The sequence below is a fragment of the Oenanthe melanoleuca genome, chromosome 2 (genome assembly GCF_029582105.1).
Source record: "Oenanthe melanoleuca isolate GR-GAL-2019-014 chromosome 2, OMel1.0, whole genome shotgun sequence".
Classification (NCBI taxonomy): Eukaryota; Metazoa; Chordata; class Aves; order Passeriformes; family Muscicapidae; genus Oenanthe; species Oenanthe melanoleuca.
The window spans coordinates 64,998,076-65,023,032 of NC_079335.1; the positions used below are offsets into that span (position 1 = coordinate 64,998,076).

The following is a 24,957-nucleotide window of genomic DNA, read 5'->3' on the forward strand; positions in this document are numbered from 1 at the left end:
TTTTGGTAATGTTCCTAAGGTGTATCTTAGAGAAAATAGCAATTCACATGTTGGAGAAACAAAATCAGAATGGGGTTGATAAAAATCTGTATACTGAGAGATAATTGTGCCTTCTTGTAGGATATACACCGTTACTCAAACTAATTGTTAACATTGCTATGCTGAAGCAACTTTATTATATAAAAAAATGAACACATTCTAGAAATTTCCAGTTTTACCAGACCAGCATGTCTTTGAGGGTGAGCATTGTGACAGCTGCTTGTGACATAGAGCACATGAGAGAAAAACTAAGTATGCAATTTGCAGAACTAACAAAAATCCCTTTTTGTTTAATTTCCCAAAGATGGAATCAGAGACGTGGGCTTGTTCACAGCTGACACAATGTGAAGTGTATTTTCACAGAGGCCAGCACAAGGTTCTCAGCAGAAGTTACTACTTAATACAATGGGAGGTCCCCAGATCTAAGTTGTCCCCTGCAGGTAATTTTAAACTTCTCAGTAGGGATTCTCTTACATGTAGATTGCTAGTTAACCAAGGAAATAATGTCAGTTTACTTGAAATACAAACCATTTAATACTGAGCTATGGCATGATAAGTTCTAATCAACATTTTTAACTCAAAACATGCAGAGCCTCCATTTCATTTCTGCTCCAGAGCTAGCCAGCAACAGTGAATGAGATTGCTAGAATAAGCTGTTTCTTGTCCCATTCCTGAGGTTACACATTTTCTGAGGCATTTTTTTCTTTTCCTTGTGGGATTGATCTTCAGCACTGCTGAAGTCAATGAATGCGTACAATGACTTGGATGTAGTGTTGAGAAATTACTTCTTTCTCCACTGAAAGGACTTGTAAGAAGAATTACAAAAACTGTTTATCACACACTGTTGAAACCCAGTTTGAGTAAGAAATCATGGATTGTCTCATAACACTGGAAGCTGTCCACAGCTTAAGTTTGGTGTGAACTTTGGATAATGGTTTTAGAGGCTGAAGGGTGTGGGGAAGTCTTTTAAGTATAAATTATTTTATACACATTTAAGCTATATATAATTATATAATGCTTTATACCTGCATACACACATGCACAGAGCAGACCGCTCCACACTGCAAAATCCAGATCATGATCTCTATGACACCTTGAAAAAGTTGTCAAACATGATCATGTCAGGAAGTAATTTTTCATAGTTGTGGTGCAGTTTGCTAGCAACATTAAGCACTATGGTGTGTACTGCATCCTAGGATAAGCCACCAGAAAAGAAACCATGTAACTGCCACAGGGTGAAAATGAGCATCATTCAAATGAGGAAGAGTTTGTTGTCTGTGCTCTCATGCATGCACCATGACTTTTATTTGCCTGGAGAGAAGATTGCTGAAAAATGCATAAGCACTCCCCTGATCTGGTGGCTCATGTGAAAACAAGCAACCTAACTGGCAGTGGGGCAGACTTTGTAGCTATGCTACTGTTATAGCTCATGAAATATTACCGAGAAGAATCAAGTCTATACAGATGTCATTTACACGCTGACTCTGAACATTTTCTAGGATTTAATTTTGGAGCATGAGATGCCACCTCATCATCAAGAGGCAGATGAAGAACAGAATGGTTTGAGTGACTGCTTATTTCTGTAATGGTGTGATCTACACCTCATCATCAAGAGGCAGATGACATCAACTGCGGATGGTGCTGGTGCCACACAATGCAGAAAATGAGGCTGCACCACCCACTGGGATTGAGGGTTGGAATTTAGGATAAACTGACGTTAATAGCCCTTCTCCCTCCCTGATTGACCCTGCTCCCCAGAACTCAGGCTTTGAGGTTACATCTTCATTTCTCATGTAACTCTTCTATCCATCCACTTAGTCCAACTGAGAGAAGGCACACAGCAGATCCAGAAGCTGCTGAAGCTCTGTCCAGCGCTAGTCCCTCCTCCAGCACAGCTCAGCTGCCTCACACTAAAATCAGCATCACGCAGGGTCAGAGATTTGTGACTGGGGGTACGCACGGAGCTCGGCCGCGGCACAACCTCGCGTACAGAGCTCTGCTGGAGGCGAGCGCAGGAACAGAGCTGCGGGGCGGCTTGGTCAGGACGTGCCACCACACACCTGTGTCACCAAACACGCTAGCTCGGTGGTCACAAACGCAGCTTCCACGGCATCCCGGAGAAGGTTTGCCTCATCCGGCCGCACGCCCGGCCGGGGAAGGGAGGAGAACGACACCACCGGTCCAGCTGGGCACACGGAGGGGAGGGGACACAACCTCCACGCCACAGCGGGATGAAGGAATGCCCGGCAGTCCCGACCTCTGAAGGGCCCCGCCCGCCCGGGGGACACCGCAGGGGGCTCGGCAGCTCCCGGCGGGACGGAAGGGGAGACGGAGGTGGCGGTGTCCCGGGATACCCGCGGAACCGGAGCGGGGCCGGTCCCGGCGGGAGGGGGCTGTGGGACCCGCTCCAGCACGGCGGGAAAGGGCGGAGACAGGCAGTCGCTACCGCGCATGCGCGCCGGCCGCCCCCCTCTCACCATTACCTGCGAGCCGCCAGGCGCTGTCGCCTTCTTTTTCTTGGCGGGGCCGGTGCCCGGGCTTGCCGGGCGCTTCTTGCCGCGGGCCGCGGCGCCGGCGGGAGAGGAGGCGGCGGCGGGGACCAGGCTGGCCATGCCGCCCCGCTCCGCGCTCGGGCCGGCAGCGCTCCGCTTCCCTGGCTGCTGTGGCCGTGCTGCTGCCGCGCATGCGCAGTGGTGGCGGCGCGGCTCCGCCACCCGCGGCCGGGCCTGGCCGGGGAGGCTGAGGGCGAGCGGGGATTGCCCGGCGCTTGTGAAACTTCGAGCTCGGGGCGGCCGCCCCCGGGGCGAGACTCTGGGGAAGCAGCTCTGCCGCCTCCTCGTTGTCCTGCGGTGTCGTGGGCCCCTTTCTAGAAACCTGGCTGCGGTGGCAGCCTCGGCCCAGGGGTAGCCCGTGTGCGTGGGAGGTAGCAAAGTGTGTCGAGGTCTGGGGTTTCGCACCGTAGAGGGTGAGCGGGCCTGGAAAGGCGCTGGGTCTGAGTCATTTATAGCACAGAGGCCTTTGCAGTAGCTGGGGAGGTGCGCAGTGAAAAGCTGTGGCAGCGGCTGAACGCGACTGTACTTTGGGACGTGGGGCCCTGTCCCCGCTCCGTGCCAGCGCTGGAGCCCGCTGTGCTCCGTGCAAACACTGCGCTGTGCCGGCGAGATAAAGTTTGTGTGAAAGGCCCTCGTGCGATGAGAATGGTGTGCGAGGCTCAGATGTGTCCGTTTTTTTCCCAGTTGCCTCGATAAAATCTGCGGAGGGTTTTAGCTGTTTCCTTGCTCTCAGATGGTGAGCTCTGACAAGCTGAACCAGCGCTCAGTGTGATCGGCCACGCTCAGCTGCAGCAACTCCCTGAAAGAAAGGAGCCTGTAGTGAGACGGGGTCTGTCTGTTCCACCGTGGCTGCAGGGAGAGAGCCAGAGGAAGTGGCCTTCAGATGAGACAGGGGAGATTAAGTAGCTATTAGAAGGAAAAAATTTACTGTTGGTGGTCAGGCATTGGAATAGGATTCCCAGAGAGATGGTGGAGTCACCATCCCTGGAGGTATTTTAAGAAGTGCTTGGATCCGGCACTGGGTGATGTGGTTAGAAGTTACAGAGATGGTGCCTGGTTGACAGTTGGACTTAATGATATTAAAGATCTCTTCCAACCTTGACAATTCTATGCTTCCAACTGTGTAACCTTTCAAAATGCAAGTTATTAACAGTTAACATTAAAAATTTCGGACCATAAGTACAGTGCCTGATACTGATTGCCTGTGTGGGTAATTCGTACTTCTAAAGATTTGTTTTGTTTCGTTTTATGATGTTTTGGCATTGCTAGTGGCCTGGTCTGGTGGTTTTCCTCCTTTTGGGATCTGGAATAATTTTGCACTGGAGAAACATACTAGAATATATTTGAGGAAATTTGGACTGTGCTCTGAACAGTTTTCGCAGTCCTCTTACTGTCTGTGCTGTTTCACACCATGCCCCAGAGAAGTGGTTGGTGATGAGGTGATGTTGCACAGCTCTTAAACTGCTTAACGACTGAGAAAACTTCTGATCTTTGTGCTTGCATGCACCTGCATTCAACATGCTGGTCGACTTACTGCCATGTCTGTTTGAGCTACTTCTGTGCAGTGCCAGTCTGCTAGGTTTCCAGCTGCAGCTGCATGCAGTCCTGTCCCAGCACATGCCTTGTGGGGAGGCAGAGGGCCAAGAAGTTGATATTCAGGCATAAAAATTAGGTCACGTTTGTAGACGGTGCTGTAATGAGGACTGAGCTTGGGCACAGTAGGGGTGCCAGGCAGTGCTGTGTAGAACAAAAACTTTGAAGGTGGCCTGAAAGAGAGTTGAAGACAAAAGCCTGGACTTCCAGGCTGTGTTCCAGGCACCTGTGTATGTAGCAGAAAAGCAGGACAAGATTTGCTTTCCAGGGGCGTAAGTAGGGCCTTGTACAAACATCCAAGTCCCATATTCTCCTTCCCAACTGTAGCTGCTGTCTTTCTGTCTGAGCACACAGGCTGCCAGCAGTACCACAAAGCCAACTGGTAAACTGGATTGCATTTGCCCTTAGTGAGTGTTTCAGGCTTGTGCGTGCTTTGCAGTTTGCATTTTCTTCTCGTTTCAATTGACAGCATGCTCAAAATGGTGACCTGAGTGTGGAATTAGCAGGGGCACTGGGAATCATAGGGGAGTTGTGTCCCTTGATAAAGCCAGATCTGCTTTGCTGTGTGCTCAAAACGTTGATCTTGTCTTAGTCAGCCTTTTCTTGTTCCCAGGGCTGGGTCCCATCCCTTTCCCACGCACATGCTGTGTGCTCAGCTCCCAGGCATGCCCAATTAAATAGGAAGCATACCTTATCACCGGTTGTTTTTACTGAGGGGAGCATCTTTAATGCAAGTGAATCATGCAGAGATTTAACGTGCTGCATCAGTGAAAGTTTTGAAATAGTGCTTAGCAAGGCATTTTCTTATCTGTACCCATTTTTATCAATTGGTTTACTAAAAAATCCCAAGGCCCATGTGCACTGCAGCATTGCAGTATTTTACACAGAATTTTACACTGTACCAAATGCTTTACAGAATCACAGAATGGGTCAGGCTGAAGGACCCTAGTGGATCATCTGGTCCAACCTCCCTGCTCAAGCAGGGTCATCTCAGAAATATGGCCCAGGACTGTCCAGACAGTTCTTGAGTATCTCCAGGGAGGGAGACCCCACACCCTCTCTGGGCACCCTGTTCCAGTGCTCAGGCACCTGCACAGTAAAGAAGTTTTCCTCATATTCAAATGGAACTTCCTGTGCATCAGTTTTCACTGTTACCTCTTATCTATTGCTCAGCACCACTGAGCAGAGCCTGGATCCATCTTCTTGGCACCCTCCCTTCAGATACTGACAGACATTGATGAGGTCCCCTCTCAGCTGTCTCTTCTCAAGGCTGGACAGGCCAAGTTCCCTCAGCCTTTCCTCAGAGATGTTCACCTGCTCCAGGAGCTCCATGTTTCTCTTGTGCTGAGGAGCCAAGAATTGGACACAGCACTTCAGAGGCAGCCTTCATAGGGCTGAGTAGAAGGGCAGGATCCCTTGACCTGCTGGTAATGCTCTTCCTAATGCTCCGCAGGGTCTTATTGGCCTTCTTGGCCATGGCTCATGGAGAGGTCACTCATGGTCAGCTTGTTTTCCACTAGGACCTCCAGATTCTTTTCCACAGAGCTGCTTTCCAGCAAGTCAGCCCCCTGCCTGTGCTGGTGCCTGGAGTTGTTCTTCCCCAGGTGCAGGACCCTTCACTTGCCTTTGTTGGATTTCAGAAGGTTCCTCTCTGCCCATGTCTCCACCCTGTTGAAGGGCAGAGCCCTCTGGGGTATCACCCACTGTTCCCAGCTTTGTGTCATCAGAGAACTTGCTGAGGAGGCCTCTGCCCCTTCATCTGAGTCACTGATGAACAAGTTAAACAATACTGGGCTCAGTATTGAGCCCTGGAGGATACCACAAGTGACAGGCCTTCAACTGGACCCTGTGCCACTGATTATGACCCTCTGGGATCTGCTGGGGGGTGAGTAATAGAATTAGGGATGAGAGAAGGGCTATGAAGTTGCATGGTACGTTGTCCCCACTCCTCTGAGTGGCTGTTCAGCCCTGCTGAAAATGAAGAGGTGTTTTTCTGCTGAGTAAATGTCATATATATCTTGCTGGGTTCCTGTTACACAAATAAGCATTCACTTTGGGATACAGACAAGGGTTCATTTGAACAAGTGCAAATTGCAATTCCTAACCTGGCTAAGTGAAACAAGGCACTTCCTGCTGTTAATTTTGAGCCTGGCTTGACCTTTCCCTTACTGTACTGCAAGGTATACTTTTATATGCTACCTTGCTAATAAGAAAATTAAATACAGCTCAGCAACAATTCTGCATGCTTTTTGATGTAAGCAGTCACCAGCCTCCCTGTTTGTAAAAGTCTTAGGGAGCTGGAAAGGTCCCTGGTGGTTTTTTTAGTAATATTTGTGGCAAAATGCAGGTATCTCCTGAATTAGGGAAGATCTCAGGCCCCTATCCCAGATTTGTGAGGTGAGGTTTTGTTTGGTTTGGATTTTCGAGTTCTTTTATCTTTTGGCTGGATGAAAATTGACCATGATAATTTTCTCATCATGCACAGGGGATTAGTACAGTGTGAAGCTTTTTGAGACATGTGAAGGGTGGTGAGTGCCTCATGATTAAAGATCCAATTTTTTTTTTTTTTTCATGGAGGAAGAAAGTGCTAGGAGAAGAAAGAAATGTTTGGAAAGCAGCAGAAATATATTTAGCATGAGTTAGGATAAGCAGAATGGAGAGAGCAAGGTCCCCAGGAGCTGTGTGAGTCAGAGCTGCTCCCTGCCCCAGCCCCAAGCACAGCTTCCCAGCAAGTGGAGAGCTGTGCCAGCTCTTCCTGCCGGTGAGCTGGCCCAGTGGAGTGGCTGCTTGTGGTGGGAGGCCTCCTGACTGACACATTCAGGCTGCCTGGGAGGAAATGTGCTGGATGCTTTCAGTCCAAATGCATGGGTGTTCTGCTCCGTGAAAAGGAAAAGGCTAGTATCTGGAACTGTGTATTTATTTTATTTCAAGCTTTGAACTTAAGTCTCTCTCAGTACCCAACTTACATCCTTCCTGGCTGTTTAGCTTTCAATATTCCTATTATTCTTACTTCTGTTCAGAAAAATGAGTGGATTAAAAATGAAATTGTGGGTTTACTAATTGGCTATATTGCAGTCTGTAAGATTATCAAGTAGCTAAAATGATGTAAGAAAATATGTATAATTCCTCTGTATACCACTGAATTAGAATGAAGAATTTAGAATTCTTACATAACCTCTCTCTGTTTTTTGTGGTATTTCTGTACCTACAAAGTGGAGATAACCTTTTACTGGAAGGTGGGTTGAAATGAAGATAGGAAGCTATGGCAGTTAAGCAGTAGCTCCTAGTGATGGTTACATAGTGATTTGCACTATTACAATTTCCTAGCGACAGTAGCCAACATGCTCAGACTAGTTTTCTGTTGATTTAGCCATTTTTAGCAGTGTTGCACAGGTGTAATTTGTGCTATAATTTGTAAGGTTTTAACTCTTCTAAAAGACTCAAGTTGTATTAAAAACGAAAGCAACAATAGTTTTTTTTTTCCCATTTCAGCTGTGTATATGTCTACTAGGTGTCATTTGAATTTTGATAGAGGCTTCTGGAAAAAGGAAGGATTGACATTCTTATATTTGCTGCTCTGTCAGGTAAAAAGCAATGGTTTCCTGCAGGGTAGCTTGTGGGGTCTTGGTGGTGTTTTGTACCTTATTCTTTAAAAGTACTTGGAGGCTTTGATGACTTTTCAGTGCCTGCAGTGTGAACTCTTGTGATTTGCATTTGTTCCCTGCAATTTGCAGCTGCAGGCACTGCACTAGCTTTGTTTAAATAAAATGCCAAATGCCTTTAAAATAGGTATTTGAACTGTGGATTATGGAGACTACTTTGGTAATATTAAAGGCTTTTTTACTGCACACATCAAATAGCTAACATACAATGCAATCTTTCTGAAGCTGTTTCTGTATTCTTAGTAACACAAAAAGAGAAGCAGTCCTTAGAAAATCCTTTTGTCATTTTCCTAGTAGCCTCTCCTCAAAGTTTATTTTAAAATGTGGCAAATTTGACACATCAGAAATAAGCAGTAAAAGTCAAAGTGCTGTTCTGTTTGCAGATTAGTTGGACTTGAATTTTTGCTACTAACTTAAGTGAATTCATGTTGGTAGCACACCAGCTACTTATCAGTGTTGTTAGTTGAAGTGTGGACTACTGACCAAAAATTGTATTCATGGTATGCCTGGCAGGTTTTACAAAAATACTGTGAAGCAAGGAAATACAACTCAAAAGATTTTGTTAAATACAGATTTCACTATGGTAAAATAGAGATTTATGCTAGGGAAAAAAAGTTGCATGTAGTATTTGACTTTGATTTTAAACATGGTTCTGTTTGCATACAGTATGAAAGGAAGAAACTGGCCATTGTGCAAGTTAATGGAATCCTGTCCACATAATTAATTATCATGCAATATTTTGTTTATTTAGGTACTGTCTCAAAGGATTTATGAACTATTTTATCATATTAAATTTAATCTTACCTTTTTGAAAGTGAAAATTGGTTTAAGAATTTCCCTATTCAGTTTAGCATTCAGAGTCTGAAGAATGTTTTCTGCAGTTATTCATGTGAACAGGTTCTTGATTTCCGAAATGCTCAGCTGAGAAAGATAGATAAAAATGTCATGATACTCATTTACATAATCTTTAATGTAGTAAGTACCTTGAATAAGCTGTAGGTTTGTAGACTGAAAAATATGTGTATTAGCTGAATAAGTAATCTGATTTATGAACATAAAATCTTGGTGGAATGGCTATTAGTTTGCAAGCAATCTGGAGCCTGAGCATGATTATATAATTAATTTATTAATAATTCTAAGGAATAAATTCACAGAAATAAAAATGTTCCTTTGAATTCATTACCAGAACAGGGATTGAAGTCACTGAATAAATTGCTCAGAGGGATTAGCTCATGCATCTCTGCTTGTTACAACAAGTCTTTTGGTGCTATACCACTTTTAATTCTATAGTAACTTTGGATTTGTCTGTACATTAAGCCTGCAGTAGTTTTATTGCAATTGGGATACAAATTTGAGTAAGTCAGTAATGCTAACAGTATCTCTAACTGTTAGTGGGCAATCTGAGGGTGTTACTTGCTTTTCTCCCTATTAATTCTCAATGCAAAAAGAAAACTCAAAAGGTGAAGGTCTGACATCTGCTTGATGACATCTTGACTTTGATGTTTATTTGTCAGTCTCACTTGTTTTTTCCCTAAATGCTAGCTAGGACTTCAAGTGCTAGATTAACTACTATGGTGTGTGCTGAACTGGTCAAGACTGCACCCAGTGTCTGCTCTGAGTTGCTACTGTGCAAACCAGATGATTGGATGGACAAAAAAACCCTAATTAAATGTGCAGATACTCAAGAGGAGCCTAGTTGGAGCATAAGGTAGAATTTAGAGAAAATGTTTCTGAGCTTCTCTTTTGTTTTTAGTCTTTTTAAATATATGTATATGTAGATAAATCAGCACAGACAAGCATAAATTTGCACTTATATTTCTACAGACAGTGATTTTAAAAGTCTCACCACTTGATCCTGGGAAATCCTTACAGTTCATGTGAAGTGACCAAAAGAAGCAAATTGATACTGCTAAGTATCAGTGCAAAGCTAAAGTTCCTAAAAAGAATGTCTCTTCTTTAGCAGAAACTGTTCTGTGTGAAAGACAAAAAAAAAAAAAAAATAAAGAAATTGATTTGAACTACATAAATCATGGGCTGGGTGAAAATGAGTGGATAACAATTGCAGTAGAAGGCATTGCAGAGCCTGGGTGATTTATGAGCTGGCTATGAATCAGCGGGATTGCAGTGCCCTGAAACACACACATCACGCAAGCAGGAAGCCTGCAAGGCACACTCAGTATTCCCTTCGCTTGTCAGAGGTTCAGTTAGGCTCCATTTGAATGCTGTGTCTGGCTTTGGGCATTACACCTCTGAGCTCTCACCAAATCTTTCCTGTCTTGAAGAGAAGAGGATCCTCTGAGCTCTAAGGAGGGCAGTCTGTGAAGAGTGTCTGAGAATTTGGGTTATCTATGTGACATAAGGATAAGGAGGAGAAGGGTACTGGAGGAGATTCCTGCAGGAAAGGAAGAGCTGTTCTCTGTGCCTGTTGTAGATGAATTGAATTTATTACGTCCTCTAGGCCATTCTTTATATACTAAACAGACTTAACACGTTTTTGGATTTGTGTGTTTGTGGGCTTTATTTGAGTTTGTTTTGTTTTTAATAATAATGTCCCTCTAGAAGAATCTGTTTTGTTACTTTATGTGATGCACTCAAGTGGGAATATGTAGGGGAAATTTTGGTATTTGCAAGGAACGATGCTTATTTATCTCTTTCAATGATAAGGGCATGGTTTTTCTTTCTAAGTTTTGGTAGATAAGTCCAAGGATATGAAAGGCCACTGCAAAAGGGGAGGGACCATCTCTCTCTCTGTTTCTGTAACAATGAAAAAATAAAGGGATTAACTTTGCACCAAGGAAAATTCGGGTTGTATTACAAAGAGCTTTTTTTCAGAAAAGGCCTACTTCACACTAGAATAGCTTGCTTTTGAAGGTTTTGAAAAACAGGTTAGACATCTGCCACAGAAGATCATGCACAACTGATTCTACCCAGAGACAGGAGAGTAGATTAGATGACCTCTCAAGAATTTTTGCAGCTCTGTTTTCTCTGATTCTGTCAGTTCCATGGTTATTTGTTAAAGGCATGTGCTTTCACAGAGCAGTGAGAATGTGAGGCTGGCTGAATGGGGTCAGACTGTTTAACCCAGTGCACCATCCCAGTGGGAGCTGAAAGCAGATGTGTAGGGAATACTGTACAAACAGGGTGGCTACACAGGCTGATACTTTTTCTGTAGATAGTTTCTGTGTATTGAGTAGCTTTTGTTAGATTCCAGTTCCCTGAATTTATCTGGTGCCCCTTGATCAAGTCTGAGTTTTTGGTATTCCACAACCCAAAGTTCTTGCAGCTCCATCACCTGTGTGAAAACTTTTCTCTTGGTTTTGAACCTGACTCCCTTTTAACTTACTTTGGCTCTCTTTATTAGCTCCATTGCAGGTAAAGACTTTATCAACCTTTACCTTATTAATTCTTAAACATTTCTGTGTCTTGATTCAAAAGTTCTAGCCTACATGGATGTTTATTATATGGTAGGTGATGCTTGGGTTTTCTTTCTTGCCCTCTAGAACATTTTGAGCTCTGCATCCTTTCAGATGGAGAGCACAGAAGTAATATAGGAGTTAAGATGCAGTCACTATATAGGTAGCAAAGAGATGTTCTTTGATTTATTCTCAATTCCTTTGCCTTTTTTCCTGAGTGATACTGGTCAGCTCATTGTATATTTGAAATTTGGAAAGCTTTATTCTCCTGTGTGTCTTTAAACATTTGTCTTTAGGTAATTTCCTGTGCTGGATGATTGCTGAATTTCTAAGTCACATAAGGTCTGTATATGGCTCTTCATTATAAGCCCTCACCTTCACCATCCTAAATAATGAAGTAGCATCAGCAACTTTTGCCACTTTGCTACATCTCCTTTTCTGGCTTTCTTATAAATCCAATGAGCAGCAAGAGTCTCAGGATAGACTTCTGTGAGGACTGTTACTTCCCTCTTTTAGGTGATTTTATTCTATTGTTGAAAAATTCTTCATCTGTGCAAGAGGCTTCATTATTTTTTGGTAGGCCCTTAGCTTCCTTTAGCCTTCTGGAAATCCTGATAGGTTGTATCATCTGGATTTCCACTGCCCATGTGCATTTGGGAATAAAATTAAGACAGTAGTAGCAAACAATGTGATTATCTTAGACTTGAGAAACTATTCTCTTCACCAAATACAAATTTGTTGGCTTAGTCACACTGTCACGTTCCAAGTTCTGACACGTGGCCTTTCTGTGCTTTTTAATGTGCAGAATACAATGATTTAATTATTTATGTCTTGTTTTTTTTTAATACTGGCATTATAAATGGATGCATTTTACTGCTTGAAGAAAGGTTTTGATGAAGATTGTTGTTAGCTGAGTGCTGTTGAGTATGTCATGTTGTACAATAAAAATTTGCAAAACAGTTTAAATCTTTTCAGTACTAATCATGCCTATTGAAACAAACTACATTTTTTTCTCAGAACTGTTTGGTGGTGTGTTATTGCTGAGATTATTGACAAAAATAGATGTATTGTCTTTTATATTTTATAATTTGTATTTGAATATCACTCAGCAAACTGAGGGAGGAAAAAGTAGCCTCAAATCAGGGTTATGCTCTACTATGTAGAGCATTATGTCCATTGCTCTGGATTTGGTGAAAAGGCTGAGTTTACTTACCTGTATTAGGTGGAAATATACAGCACTTTGCCAACAAGAAATGTTGCTGATTATGTCATTATATAAGCAAGCTGAGATCTCTGCCCCTTTAATGGAAGAGAGATTGTCATTAAAAATATAATGGATATTTTCAGGTAATTAAAAATTATGCATCTGAGTAGTTTCCAAGGTTTTTCCCTTCCCCCAATTCCTTCCTTCCTCCAGCACACTTCTGGCATGGGAATGTGTTGTTTCCTGTAGCAAATATTGAGGGCTGATATGAACAGAAGATATTGTCTTGATCACCTTTCATCTTTTATGATTGAAAATGTTTTCTGCATGTTTTATTATTTAAAAAAATAAAACAACAACAACAAAAAAAAAACCACAAAAAACTCCCACAAAACCAAACAAACAACAAAAAACCCCCTAACAAATATTTAAATTTCTCTCTTGAAGTGTTTCAAGGAATTTGTCTTCTCCAGCTAAGGATCTGAGAATGCATATAATTATACCTAATAATTTCACCACTGTCAGGTTAGATTGATTTTTAGTCACTTTTGTGCAGATTAGATTCAACTCAGGTGCTCATACTGAAAGGAGGTGCATTAATCTGCAGTGACGTTCAGTCTCTCCCAATTAGTAAGTTCTAAGAGATGTTAGATAATGCGAGTTTGGTGATGTGAAGCATTTTTGTTCTGCCATGGATTTAGTAAATTTAAGGAGGTTTTAAAGACCTTCAAAGGCAACTATCAGCAACTTAAGTTTTTGGCCTACAAAAAAAAAAAAAAAAAAGAAAGAAGGAAAAATTAATAGGAGAATATTTCTGACAGATTTAAAGCCTGGAGACAAATTTTGGTGGTTAAACTGAGACTTTGAGGGACACTTTAAAAAAACCCAACAAAACATTTCTGTAATGCAAGGCTGTAACACATATTTGTGCAATCAAAAGGCGTCTTAAAATTTTGGTTGATGTATCGAATTTTATAATGTGCATAAGTTTGTGTAGTGGTTTCTCTAATGCTACATAACCTTGTTTTCTAGCATGTATGTGTTTTTGTGTAGTGTTGAAGGTCACACATTAATTTCTTCAAACTGCATGTGGTCAGACCATAATTTTAATTATTTGCAAGGCAATGGTACATTAGCATTACAGAAGCAAACAGTGAAGGACGAAGTACTGAAAAATGAAGTGCGAATAAATGACATTGCAATGTGTGCATGTCGTCCGATTTGGCAGAATTAATGCTGGCAAGGCTGTGCTGTAGCTCAGAGTATATATGTGTTCCTTAATTATCTCAGTTACTGAATGTGCTTATTGCATAATCTGGGGTAGGAGTAATTGAGTCCATTACTGTACATAAACAATTGCCAATTTATAGTACTTCAGAAAAAATTCTTGACTGTAAACAGATGTTACAGAATCTAAAATATTGACGCTATCTTGCTTTTGCCATGGTGAAATCTTAAGTGATTTTCTAAATGTGTGCTCTGCCAATGCTTGTTGAAAATTGATGGTATTTTTTTAATGTTTCTTGGAGTAAAGAGTCTATTCCAATTTTTTTTTTCTCCTTTCCACTCTTGCCTTAATTTTTGAATGAGTTATTAGTTTGTTTTTATTTGTTTAATGTTGTGTTAGCTAATACCAATAAGCCATTTCTTTTTACTAACTTAAGACTGGCTTTTGATTAAATGAGAGCAATGCGATGTGATTTTAACTGATGAAGCAATGATGATTTTGTAGGCAGGTAGGCAGTTTTGAATCTCCTGTTTAAAAAGATACAAGTTCATTGTATTTCAGGAATATTTGCATAAATCCCAAGTTTTATTCAAACAAACAAACTATCCAACCTGGTAGGAGCTTAGTATGAATACCAGAAACTAGTTCGAACAGCCTGGCAAGATGTAAGCGTTTTCCTGCAGATCATAATCCTTTATAATTTTAAGGTTTAAATTCTTAAATTTTGCCAGAATGTTAATGTACCTAGTCCCAAAGCAATGGTCAATATCCACTTTCCCACTTTCACGTGATTCTGATTGTTTAAAATTGTACATGAGGTTGAAAAGAGGGAATTTTGCTACCTGATATCTGATACCATGCATAGAAGAAATAAGCTTGGTTGGATGGGCTTTGCATTTTGCATTGTTTGAAGTTTTTTTCCTTTATTGGTGATCTTGAAATATCTACTGCTTTAAAATATGTAACTCCTGCATCAGCAGGGACACCATAGTCTTGTCTGCGTGATTTCTGTTTGGATGGAGCAAGGCCTGGTCTGGAAGCAGAGGAAAACTCTCCATTGACCATAGCAGGAGAATTAGCTAGAATTCCTGCAGAAAGAGGAGTAAGTTCACTTAAGGAGATGCTATTTCTCTAAAACTGGAAGTGGGAGCTCTGATGTCGTATGAGAAGGAAGTTGCAACCTGTGTGAAAGACTTCATTTCTAACTGCCCCCTTGCTTCATTGTCTTATGAATTCTTATTCCAATATGTGCCATACAGCAGTGATAGATTAGATTGGAATAAATATATGTATAAATAGAGACTTCAGTATTATGTTATTGGAAGTCGCATACCCAGACACAATTATGTATTAAAAAAAAAAGATAGCACATCTATATATACGCATATATAGAGGTATGAGTGAGTGTGCATAAGAAGACAACAGAGAGCTCTCCTATATTGTTAAAGCTTTGCTATGGAGTACAGTAAGTGAGTACATGCCTCCTCTTTTGCATAATTATTCTCCCAGTCTCAAGGGGAAGTTTTGTATCTTACATCTGCAATATGAAACTGATCTCACAAATACTCAGCCCAGAAGTGTTCATTTAATCTTGGAAGTAGTCCCACTGAATTTAATGAGCCCTTAGATGGTAAATTCTTAGGGCTCTTATTTTCCTTTGTGCCTTATTCAATGGTAAGAACAATCTCCATTAGCTTTTACATTAGCTTCTACTGTTACTTACAGCAAAAGGCTTTTAGGTTTTGGCTTGAAAATGTTAATTGAAACACAGAGGCACAAAAACTCTGAGGCAAACCACAACAATTAAATTAAAATTATTCCAAAATCACATTTAAAGAATCTGATTTGGCCCTCTGAAATTTCAAAAGCTATGTTTTTGAGTGCTGCTCCAGGAGCCATCTCATTTTGCCGTCTTTGTGGCTTTTGAGAGAGGAAGTATTACAGACCTTGGATGGGAAGATTCCAGCCTACTGACGAATGTTGATAGTCAAGGTAACTTTGGCTTCTCTGCAGCTGGGAGGAAGTGTAGAAGATCACAGTTTTTGTTAACTCTGATGCTGGCAGCCAAAGATACCTGCTTTTACCCATCAGAGTCCTCTGAATTCCATTCCAGCTAGCAACATTCTTCCAAGTGACTGCACCGGCCCTGGATGAGTCTTCTTTTCTTCATGCTTCCCAAATCACATGTGTGCAATAAGTTTTCTTCAGGCTGAGTTGGCTCAGTAGAATTGCTGTGGTCTGACCATATATTTATTAATAAGCTGTATGTAAAGCACAAGCTCATTCTAGATAATTGACACCTTTTTTTTTTTTTTTTTTTTTTTTTTTTTTTTCCCCTTCCCAGATGCTTTCAATCTTTGCTTTCAGAGCAGGGGGTAATTCAACCTTGCCAGCAGAGAATTTCTAAAACTTTGCAATTTTGTAAACTTTGTAAACTTTTTCATACAGTTAGAGCAGCATTTCTAGTCTAGCAGTGTAAAACTATGTCCCACAACAACCAGACCTTGGTTATGAGGCTGCAGTGCATGACCATATTCCTTTAGGACCATGCTTTGAAAGAATTAATGGGAAATTGTGCATTGTTTCTTAGGTTTCTTTCTTTGTCTTGAGGGTTACTCCGCTAGCATCTGCTATCTTGTCCTTTGAGAAAAAAGAGTAGGATAGGAAATGGGAGGAAGGGGGAGCAGTAATAAATACAAATATAAGCAATAAAGCCATTATGTTAGGAGAAAATTAGGTTAAATGAGTTGGTTTGTGTATTGGTTTTTACTTTAAATCTGTATTTGAAAGGCACATTATTTACTGTATTGGTTTTTATGTTAAAAAATGGTATTCTGGCTCAACAGTGCTGTCAAGAAGTACAATATGTCCCACCTCATTAAGTACTATATTTTCCCCTCCATCTGTCTAGAACAGCAGGAAAACTTGTTTTCAAATAGAAAAATAATCAGTTATGTCCATTTCCATTCTTTACCTCAGTGTGTGTGTATGTCCAAAAATTTGTTTGAATTTGAACAGGGAAGTGTCTCTAGATCAACAATCCTAATAATGACACTATTCAGAAGATTTATTTAGTAGCAAGATGATCAACTATGAGAGCCCAAACAAAAAAAAAAGTCACAGACTGCTTTGGGTTGGAAGGCACTTTAAAGATCAGCTAGTTCCCACCCCTGTGCCATAGGCAGAGACACCTTCCATTAGAGCAGGTTACTTTTACTGGACACATGAGGGAAGGCAAATCTGCCCATTTAATAAAAATAGAAAGTCTGGTTGACTGAGAGCATAGGTGAAAGAAATTTAGAAAGGGAGGTATTTCCTGCTCCATTTGAATAAGTAGCCAGGAGTTCATCACTGTTTGGATATTAGAAGCAGCACAGCACTTGTGCCTAAAAAAAGTGTGTTTTACATGAAAGCAAATAACTGTGCCATATACAGGAGAGTACCCTGGAGGTTTTTTAAATCATTACAGACAGTACTGTTGAGATTAAGGGCCTGATCTGCCAAAACAAAAGGGTAATACTGGCCACTTGCAGCAGCAAGCTGCAGGTGCTAGCTTTACTACTGGAACTAAGAGAAAAACAGCTCCAAAAGCCATGAAGAAAAGGCAATAGCAAAAATTTCAAAACATGGCCTATGTTTTTAGGTAATTGCTTTCACCACAATTCAGCTGTTGGGAATTCCAGTGTTCTTCAGATTAAAGTGATTTTCCTCATGGGACTCCTATCTGTGCCATCTCCTTATTCCCTGCTGCAGCCACTCACAGGTCCTGCAAGAAATCAATTTTAAGCCTGTATTGTCTTTCTGAAGAATACTTCCAAAGACTGAATGAGGAGCTCTGATAAAACCTTTCGCTTTCAGAGGCCTCAGATCATCCTGATAATGTTCAGCTAGTTTGAGAAGTGATACTGATTGAACAAAACAGCATTAACTTCAAAAGGTCACTCCTTTGCAAAGTCAGGGAGAGTGGCCATCGGCAGAAGTTGGCTGCAGATGAGCTGAAGTCCTACATCAAAGGTTGGGTAGAAAATTGTATTTTGCACCTGAGGTAATTACCAGAGGATACCACAGTGTAACTTTGTGAAAGAGTATTGTTTGCAATAAAAAAGTAATTTTTAAGAAGTAAATAAATACAGGTTTAGACAATGGCAAATAGGCTAGAATAATTTATTCTCTCAATCCTAAAATATTTACATCCTATTTCTGTTGTAGACACAAAAGGTAAGAGACCCCAGTGAGTTAACAAAAGAAGTAAGCATGCAAATCAATTTCAGACAAGAGACATAAGTTACAAATTTGCTGCTGGATGATGTTTAACAATTTGAGAGTAATGAAAGGAATTTTCAGGAAGAATAATTTACGTGTTCTGGGTTATGCGTGTGCTGAGGGTGATGTCATACCCTGAAAGAATAACTATGCAGACCATAAATAGTCTTTCAGCTAGAGATTTAACACTTACATTGGAACATGGGAATGTATTTTAGAAGAAAATGTTATTCTCTTTATCCAAAGGAGACTTAAAATCATAAGCTAAGTTTTATCATTAAAACTCTGCTACACAGTGATACATTGTAATGAAAAGTGAGATGCATGTAACAAAATAGAAGCGTGACTTAATAATGTAGCCCAGGAATTGGAGGCAGGGTGAGACCTTGAATCCTTTTGGCACCATGCCATCGACTTGCTTTGCAGCCTGAGGCGAGACCCGAGTTTGCCTCCTGAGAAGCAGGGAGGGAGGTCACAGGGTTGCACCCCGCCCTACAGGGTCACATGCAGTATGGTTAGGATTCAGTGTGGTGCCTCCTGGTCTTGCTGCAAGTGTAGCTGTCTGTCTAGAAGGGAATAAGGCACTTGCATCTGCAAAAGCTGAGAGCCTCAGGTTAAAAGCTGGGGGATGTGAATGTTTACTCAGCTAGAGCCTGCACTAACCAGTGCCAGTGCTCCCAATACTTAATAAAACTCAGATCTTGTGTACATTCAGATGAGTAGCAAAGCTAGACTTTGTTTAAATGCAAAGGTACAATTTTAAAACTGTACTTTAGAAATGATAATATTGTGCTTACTCCTGACTCTGATGATTAGCCCCAGAACTAATGCAGGACAACTGGGATGCAGTTAATAACCCCGAGCAGGTACTATTTTACCTTCCATGGCCACAGCCCATGCTGCATCATTCTGTTGACTGCATCAGACTGACAAGTTCACATAAAGGTTGTTGGATTTTGAAACGGTTCAAAAAGAAAAGGTCATATTCCTGCACTGTCTTTGACTTTCTTCCATTGTCTCTTTTCCATAGCAAGTTTCACTATCCCACTGGGACTTGTGGTACTTGGGCATTGTCTTAAGCACTTTATCTAAGCTCTCTGGAAATACCTACTTACTGAGCTGTACTTACACACATCTGCTCACTTATACTGGAAAGCTCATAGACTTTTCCCTCTTGCATTATGGGAAGCTGTCTCAGAAATGGCACTCTGGAGAGTTAAGCCTTTTTCTGGAAAAGACTGGAGGAAAAGAAAGGTATGAAAATAGATTCATATAGAATTAAATACATTAGTGGTGCTCTGTTGATTCTAGACTATATGCTCAATCTTTTTCTCATAATTTTCTAAAAGTATAGCTCACTGCTTGCACAGCCTCCATGTTTGTTACATTTGAGGAAAAGATCTTTCTTACTATCCACTTCTGCTAGAATTTCTGATATATAATTTTTAAGTATGATATATAGCTATTTATAATTTCTGAAAATAATGTGGTCTATTTTTAATTTAGTGTCATATTTATCTGGGGGATATAGGAGAGGTTTCTGTGGGTGTACTGTGTAATAGGAATAAAAACATAGCCTTTCTCTTGGATTAACAAGATTACTCTCCAGGTAGAACTATTTTCATCACGTAAAGGATGAGTTAACAAAGGCAGGCAAGCTGCAAGGTGGGAAGAAGCACATCAGGCAAATCTTCCTTATTTTGTCAGTGCCAAGCAATGCTGCTTTGGCTGTGGCAGCTGCTGTAGCTCTAGGGCTGCAACAGCAGCTGCCAAGTTCTGCCTTGAGGTGCTGGATTTTTTTTTCTCTAATCCCTCCATCCTGGGCTTGTGCTCAGCCACAGTGCACTCTGTTCCTGTACAGAATTTAAGAATTGGACAGTAAGCATCAAAATATCTCCAGGTGGAGGGATTTTCATCCACCTTGTCTAAAAGTGCAAGCTTGGAAGGGAGGCAGTGAATGTACAAAGATCAAAGATCATTACTACACAGCAAGACAGAAGGAAACATGTTAGCATGCCCTTATCACCTGAGCCAAATATTCTATACTTGTATATACTTTGATATTGTGGGGTAGCAGGATTTAATAATGAGAACGTAGCAGTAAAAATTTAGACATCTTCCTAATTCTTGAAAATTGTTAACAAAGAAATCTGAGTGATGAGTTATTTCTTGGTTACACAGAAAAACATCTTTATACCTTGAATAAATTATTTGACCCACGTAGATACCATCCACTGTTTCCAGAAATCAAGCCCCTAGGGAAGGTATGTGATATACCATGGTCTAGGAATTATCAAAATGGAGAAACTGAATTAAGACATAGATGTGGGTTTTGTATTTTGCTTTTGCCAGCAGCTTGCTTGTCTACAAAGTTCACCTGCAGCAATTGCATATGTCAGTACAATTCAATTAGGCATGTACTTCAGGAGAGACCTAGCTAAGGATCCTCTTCAGGGTCATTGCATCTGCAGACTCCTACAGGTTGTAGAAAACAAGTGAACTGCAAATTGTATTGAAAAGAGAAAGGAAACCCAAGTTCAGATGGAAGCTGAGGAGGTGTCACCATGTGTTTGTAGTGGCCTTTGTAATCTTTTCCAGGGTACTTATTTCGAGAGATGTCAGAGAGGATACATAGTTAGACACACCTTTGGTCTGTCCCAAACCATCCATTGGTGCAGGTGTAACTCATTTGCAATGCCATTTAGGTAAATGGTACATGTAATGAAATAATTGAATTGCTGTGGGTATTAATAATTTAAAAAACCCAGTTGAGAAATCAAACTGGAATCTACATTAGGGGTGGAGTACTTTACTGAAAATAACACGTTGGAATGCTAGTCAGTGCACAGTTTAGGAATACCAGACTAATGGAAAACTTATGCATCTTAAGGGCTTCTACCTGAAAAGTGAGTGGTAAGTAGTGTATTTTTATCACATCAGTCCAGTTCCTTTATCTGCCAGTAATTTCTTCTGATGCTTGTAACAAAGAAAAAGGGGAAATTTTCCTGCTTTCATCTGCTCCTTGTGCTTAACAAGCCATATATATAACAAATAGTGTTTTTCTAACACAACTGTTTATTAAGTTCCAATCATTGCCTTCACTAGAAAGCTGCTGAAGGCAAATGGACTATTCAGTTGTCACTGAAGGCATAATTTAATGATGCAGTGTATCTCTACACTGATGAATTCTGCCTTTTTATTCTGCTTAATCTATGATGTGTGAAGCAGACGGTAACTTTGCCTTGCAGACCTGTCTGTAGGAAGTCCATTTCCTCTCCTTTGCTCTTCTGTATGTGATAAACAGAGCCTATTTATTAAAGGAGCCATCAAGGCACAAAGAAGCCTCGGGTGCTGCTTTTGCAGTCCCTTTTCAGAAGGTACCTTCTCCTTCAAACAACTGGTTTCCAAGTGGCCTCATGCATTCCCTACGAAATTACCTTGTCTCATTTTTGGCAAAAAATTATACTGCTGACCCACTGTGTGAATAGCGATTGTAAATAGTGAAGGATAGATGGAAGCATTTGGGTGAGAAATCTGTGACAGGCTTTTATGTGGAAACATTTAGTATCTGCTCACTTTAATCGCTTATTATTTTTAAGTCAGTGACAAAAACATCCTGCTGAAATAGGAGCACTGGGATCCCCATCTGCAAGGAGAGCTGCTGGTGTTAGACAGACCTTACTATACTCTAGATGAGACAGTGTATCAGGCAAACATATTACTTGCTAGTTTTAGTGTTGTTTTTTAAGACTGCTCTTGAGAAGTTGCTTTAGCCAGGCTTATGAACTTTCATATGGTGGCATAAAATTATATCTTGTCTTTGTTTATCCATAACATAAAGTTATTGTGGTAAAAAATAAAATAGAGACTTCATCTTTTAGAAGTTTACTGTACCTTTATGTTGCCCTCAGGCTGCCTCTATTTTTCTTGGGAGAAGGCACATTCATATTTCTTCCAGAATGGGACTACTTTGTAAAGGCTGAAGGTGTTTGTGATAAATCTTCAGTCCTTTTGGTCGCATGTATATTTGAATGAAATCTAATAGTTATTTTTCTTTTGTCTTTTGAACAGCCACATTTTTTAGCTGTGGATTAAGTGTTTTGTAATATATTGAAACATTGCTGTGACAGTAATGTCCTAGAAATACAGGACTCAACTTTTTTTTCCTGTTACAGAACTTAAAAATAAGTAGCAAAACAAATTGTCACATATGGAATAACAACAGGCTGTGTAAGAGTGATGAACATGTTCCAGGTTTAATATAGATAGAAATGGAAGCACTTTCATACCTGCCAGAACTTTTTAACAATGTTTTGAAACTGGTTTTTACATTCTTTGAAATGTTTATATCTAGAAGCAACCTCCTATTTTTGCAAACTTTGTTCAAATCCTCTTGGACCTCTGTCAGCCAGGCTGACGAACATACCAACATGCTCTGATGTTGCCTGAAAGCTCGTTTTCACCACAGAATGGGTTTGCTTGAAAGGGATCACAGTGAATTGTCTGGTTCAACCTTGCAGCTCAAGCAGGGTCATCCTAGAGCACACAGCATGGGATTGTGTCCAGATAGTTATTGAATATCTCCAGTAAGGAAGACTCCAGCCTCTATGGGTAACTTATTCAATAGGATGGTGAAAAAAATAATTAAAAATTAAGGACCAGTATGTGAGAAACTATCCTCCAATGAGGAACTAACAGTCTGAAGATGTTATCCTCTGGTGGTTTCCTCCAGTAGGCCCAATAGGAAAGGTATAGTTTCAGTCAAGATGGGTTTTAGGAATATTGTCCAAAAAAATTTGCAAAAGTCACCACCAGCGTGCTCTTTTATCAAAAGCTTTCCTTAATGATTCATAGTCTCCTGCAACTCTGACCCTACCGTGATACAATATTGCCACAAAGATGTCAGGAGCACTGTGTCTGCTATGCAGCTTGCACATGATGCCAAATGATTTAATAATTATTGGTCTGTCAAACCCACATGATATCTTAAGGGCTAGGCTTACTCAGTCCAGTTTTGCAGGTTGAGTCTCACTGGTTTTCTGTCCTTAATTTTCTCCTCAGGTACAGGACAGTATCCTAGTTCCAGTCCAATATAGGGGAAGGAATTCTGTGAAGGAGATCTGTTCTCTGTCTAGTCCTTCCCAGCAAAGGATCAAAGCAGAGAAGGGCTGTGCAGTCATGGGCTCAGGGAGCATTTGTGGGAAGTGACAGTGCAGGGACCTTTGCACTCCTCACCTTGGGAGGTGAGACTGTTCTTACACTCCCTCTGGGTGTCAGCACAAATCCCAGCTTCTCCCTCCTTCCATCCTTAGAAGTTGCATGAAATCAGATCCAGCTGGGAGGTAGGACTGGGTTCATGAAGGACAGACAAGTTCTTGTGATGCCCTCTCTTTCTTTTTGCCATTTGCTCCAAAGGATGTTTTAATTGATATCAAGAAAAATTCATTCAGTACAGCCATTGTTCTTTTAGAGCAAATCAATGATTTGACTGAGGAGTACAGAGATTACCTCCTCCTGTTGTTTGGTTTTGATCAAAGGAGATTTACCCACCTTTATTCACTGCATGTCATGGGAACAAATGGAGGGCATAATGCACTCTGCTCGTGCTCAGGCTCAAGGGGGGGAAAAAAAAAAAAAAAAAAAAAAAAAAAAAAAAAAAAAAGGAGGTTGCATTTAGAAGATTGAAGCAAGGGATTCTAGAGTAGAAGCTGTGTATGATTGCCTCTCAGATGGTGCTCCATTTCAGGAAAAGTGGTGAAAGGACATCTGTTGGCAAATTGCCTTTTTTGGGTTATTGAAAGTAGCAAGTTGAAAAACAGAGCAGATGAGGATGTGTGGAATCCCAACTGACCATAAGAAATCAGATTGGACTCTTTAAAAGAAAACTGATTACCAGACATATTAAACTTTAATCTTATTTGCAGTTAGTAGCCCCAAAGAGAATGCTTTGTTGGAGACCTTCCAAGAACAGCTATTTCATACAGTTTATAAAGCAAAGACAATGCAATGGAAATAATGCAAATATAGTTCAACTTTTGCTGTAATGAAATTAGTTTATGACACCCTTTGTAACAACCTCAACAACAAGTGCATATTTCCTCATTGGTAATTAGCTCTGGTGAGACAAACTCTTCCCCAAATTTGATGTGAAGACAGTATTTACATATTTCTTGCTTTTGACAAAGCGAACTGTATCTGGCACATAAGTATACTTTTTATTTCTGAGGTTTCTAAGCACCATCTAAATACTGAATGAGTGCAAAATGACCTCCATTAAGGTACTGCCTATTTGCATTCAGTTCAAATGGGATGCTGCCTCAGATGCAGCAAACTGCCAAACCCTGGTGCTGTAACCTCCTTCAGCTAGGGAATATTTTAATCCCAGTTCTATGAGGATTCTTTGGCAAGGCTACTTCTGGCTGTTGTCCCCAGGACACTAAGTCATGCTGCTGATGTGAATTATAGTTACATGTGCCTTGCAGTGGGGTCTGCTCACTGATGCCTCCAATTACCTTGTAGGTAGCCTGAACTTCAGTTCCTTGCCTGGCAGCTTTGGCATTTGTCATGGTCAGTTCACTCCCATGCAGCAGTAGGTAGGCTGCAGATATAGGATGGAGACCTGTGCAGGGAACTGTGCCTGTTAGTGCCTGGTGTAGTACAAATTACACAGAGGGGCTCCTCTACTGTTTTCCTTAGACCTGGTACTTTGTGCGGTTCATGGCACAGCTTGGGTAAATGTAACCAAAGTAACAAAAATACTCAAAGTTTTTTCTTTTGCTTCCCTCCAAGCAATTCTGCAGTATTTTATGTATGTTAGAGGAATTTGAGAGTCTCATGAAATCAAAAGACTAGCATTGACTACCATCACAAATATTTTAAAAAGGTATTTATTTGTTCTCATGACATAATGATGTACATGATGTAAAAGATGCCTCCAGTGGTAATTTTACAAAGTTGACTTAGTATTACTCCACAATCCATAAACCTGAATCTCAGTATAATT

At 40.8% G+C, this 24,957-nt stretch overlaps 1 protein-coding gene across 1 annotated transcript in view; it reads right to left on the reverse strand.

The window, feature by feature from the left end:
* Window positions 1–5,516, reverse strand: part of INO80C (INO80 complex subunit C) — a 32,732-nt gene extending 27,216 nt beyond the window's left edge. The window contains exons 1-3 of the mRNA XM_056482810.1: window positions 5,414–5,516; window positions 3,571–3,719; window positions 2,523–3,290 (exon numbers count right to left, since the gene is read on the reverse strand). Of these exons, the coding sequence (XP_056338785.1) occupies window positions 2,523–3,290; window positions 3,571–3,719; window positions 5,414–5,516 (1,020 nt within the window). The remainder of the gene's footprint in view (window positions 1–2,522; window positions 3,291–3,570; window positions 3,720–5,413) is intronic.
* Between the last annotated feature and the right edge of the window lie 19,441 nt (window positions 5,517–24,957).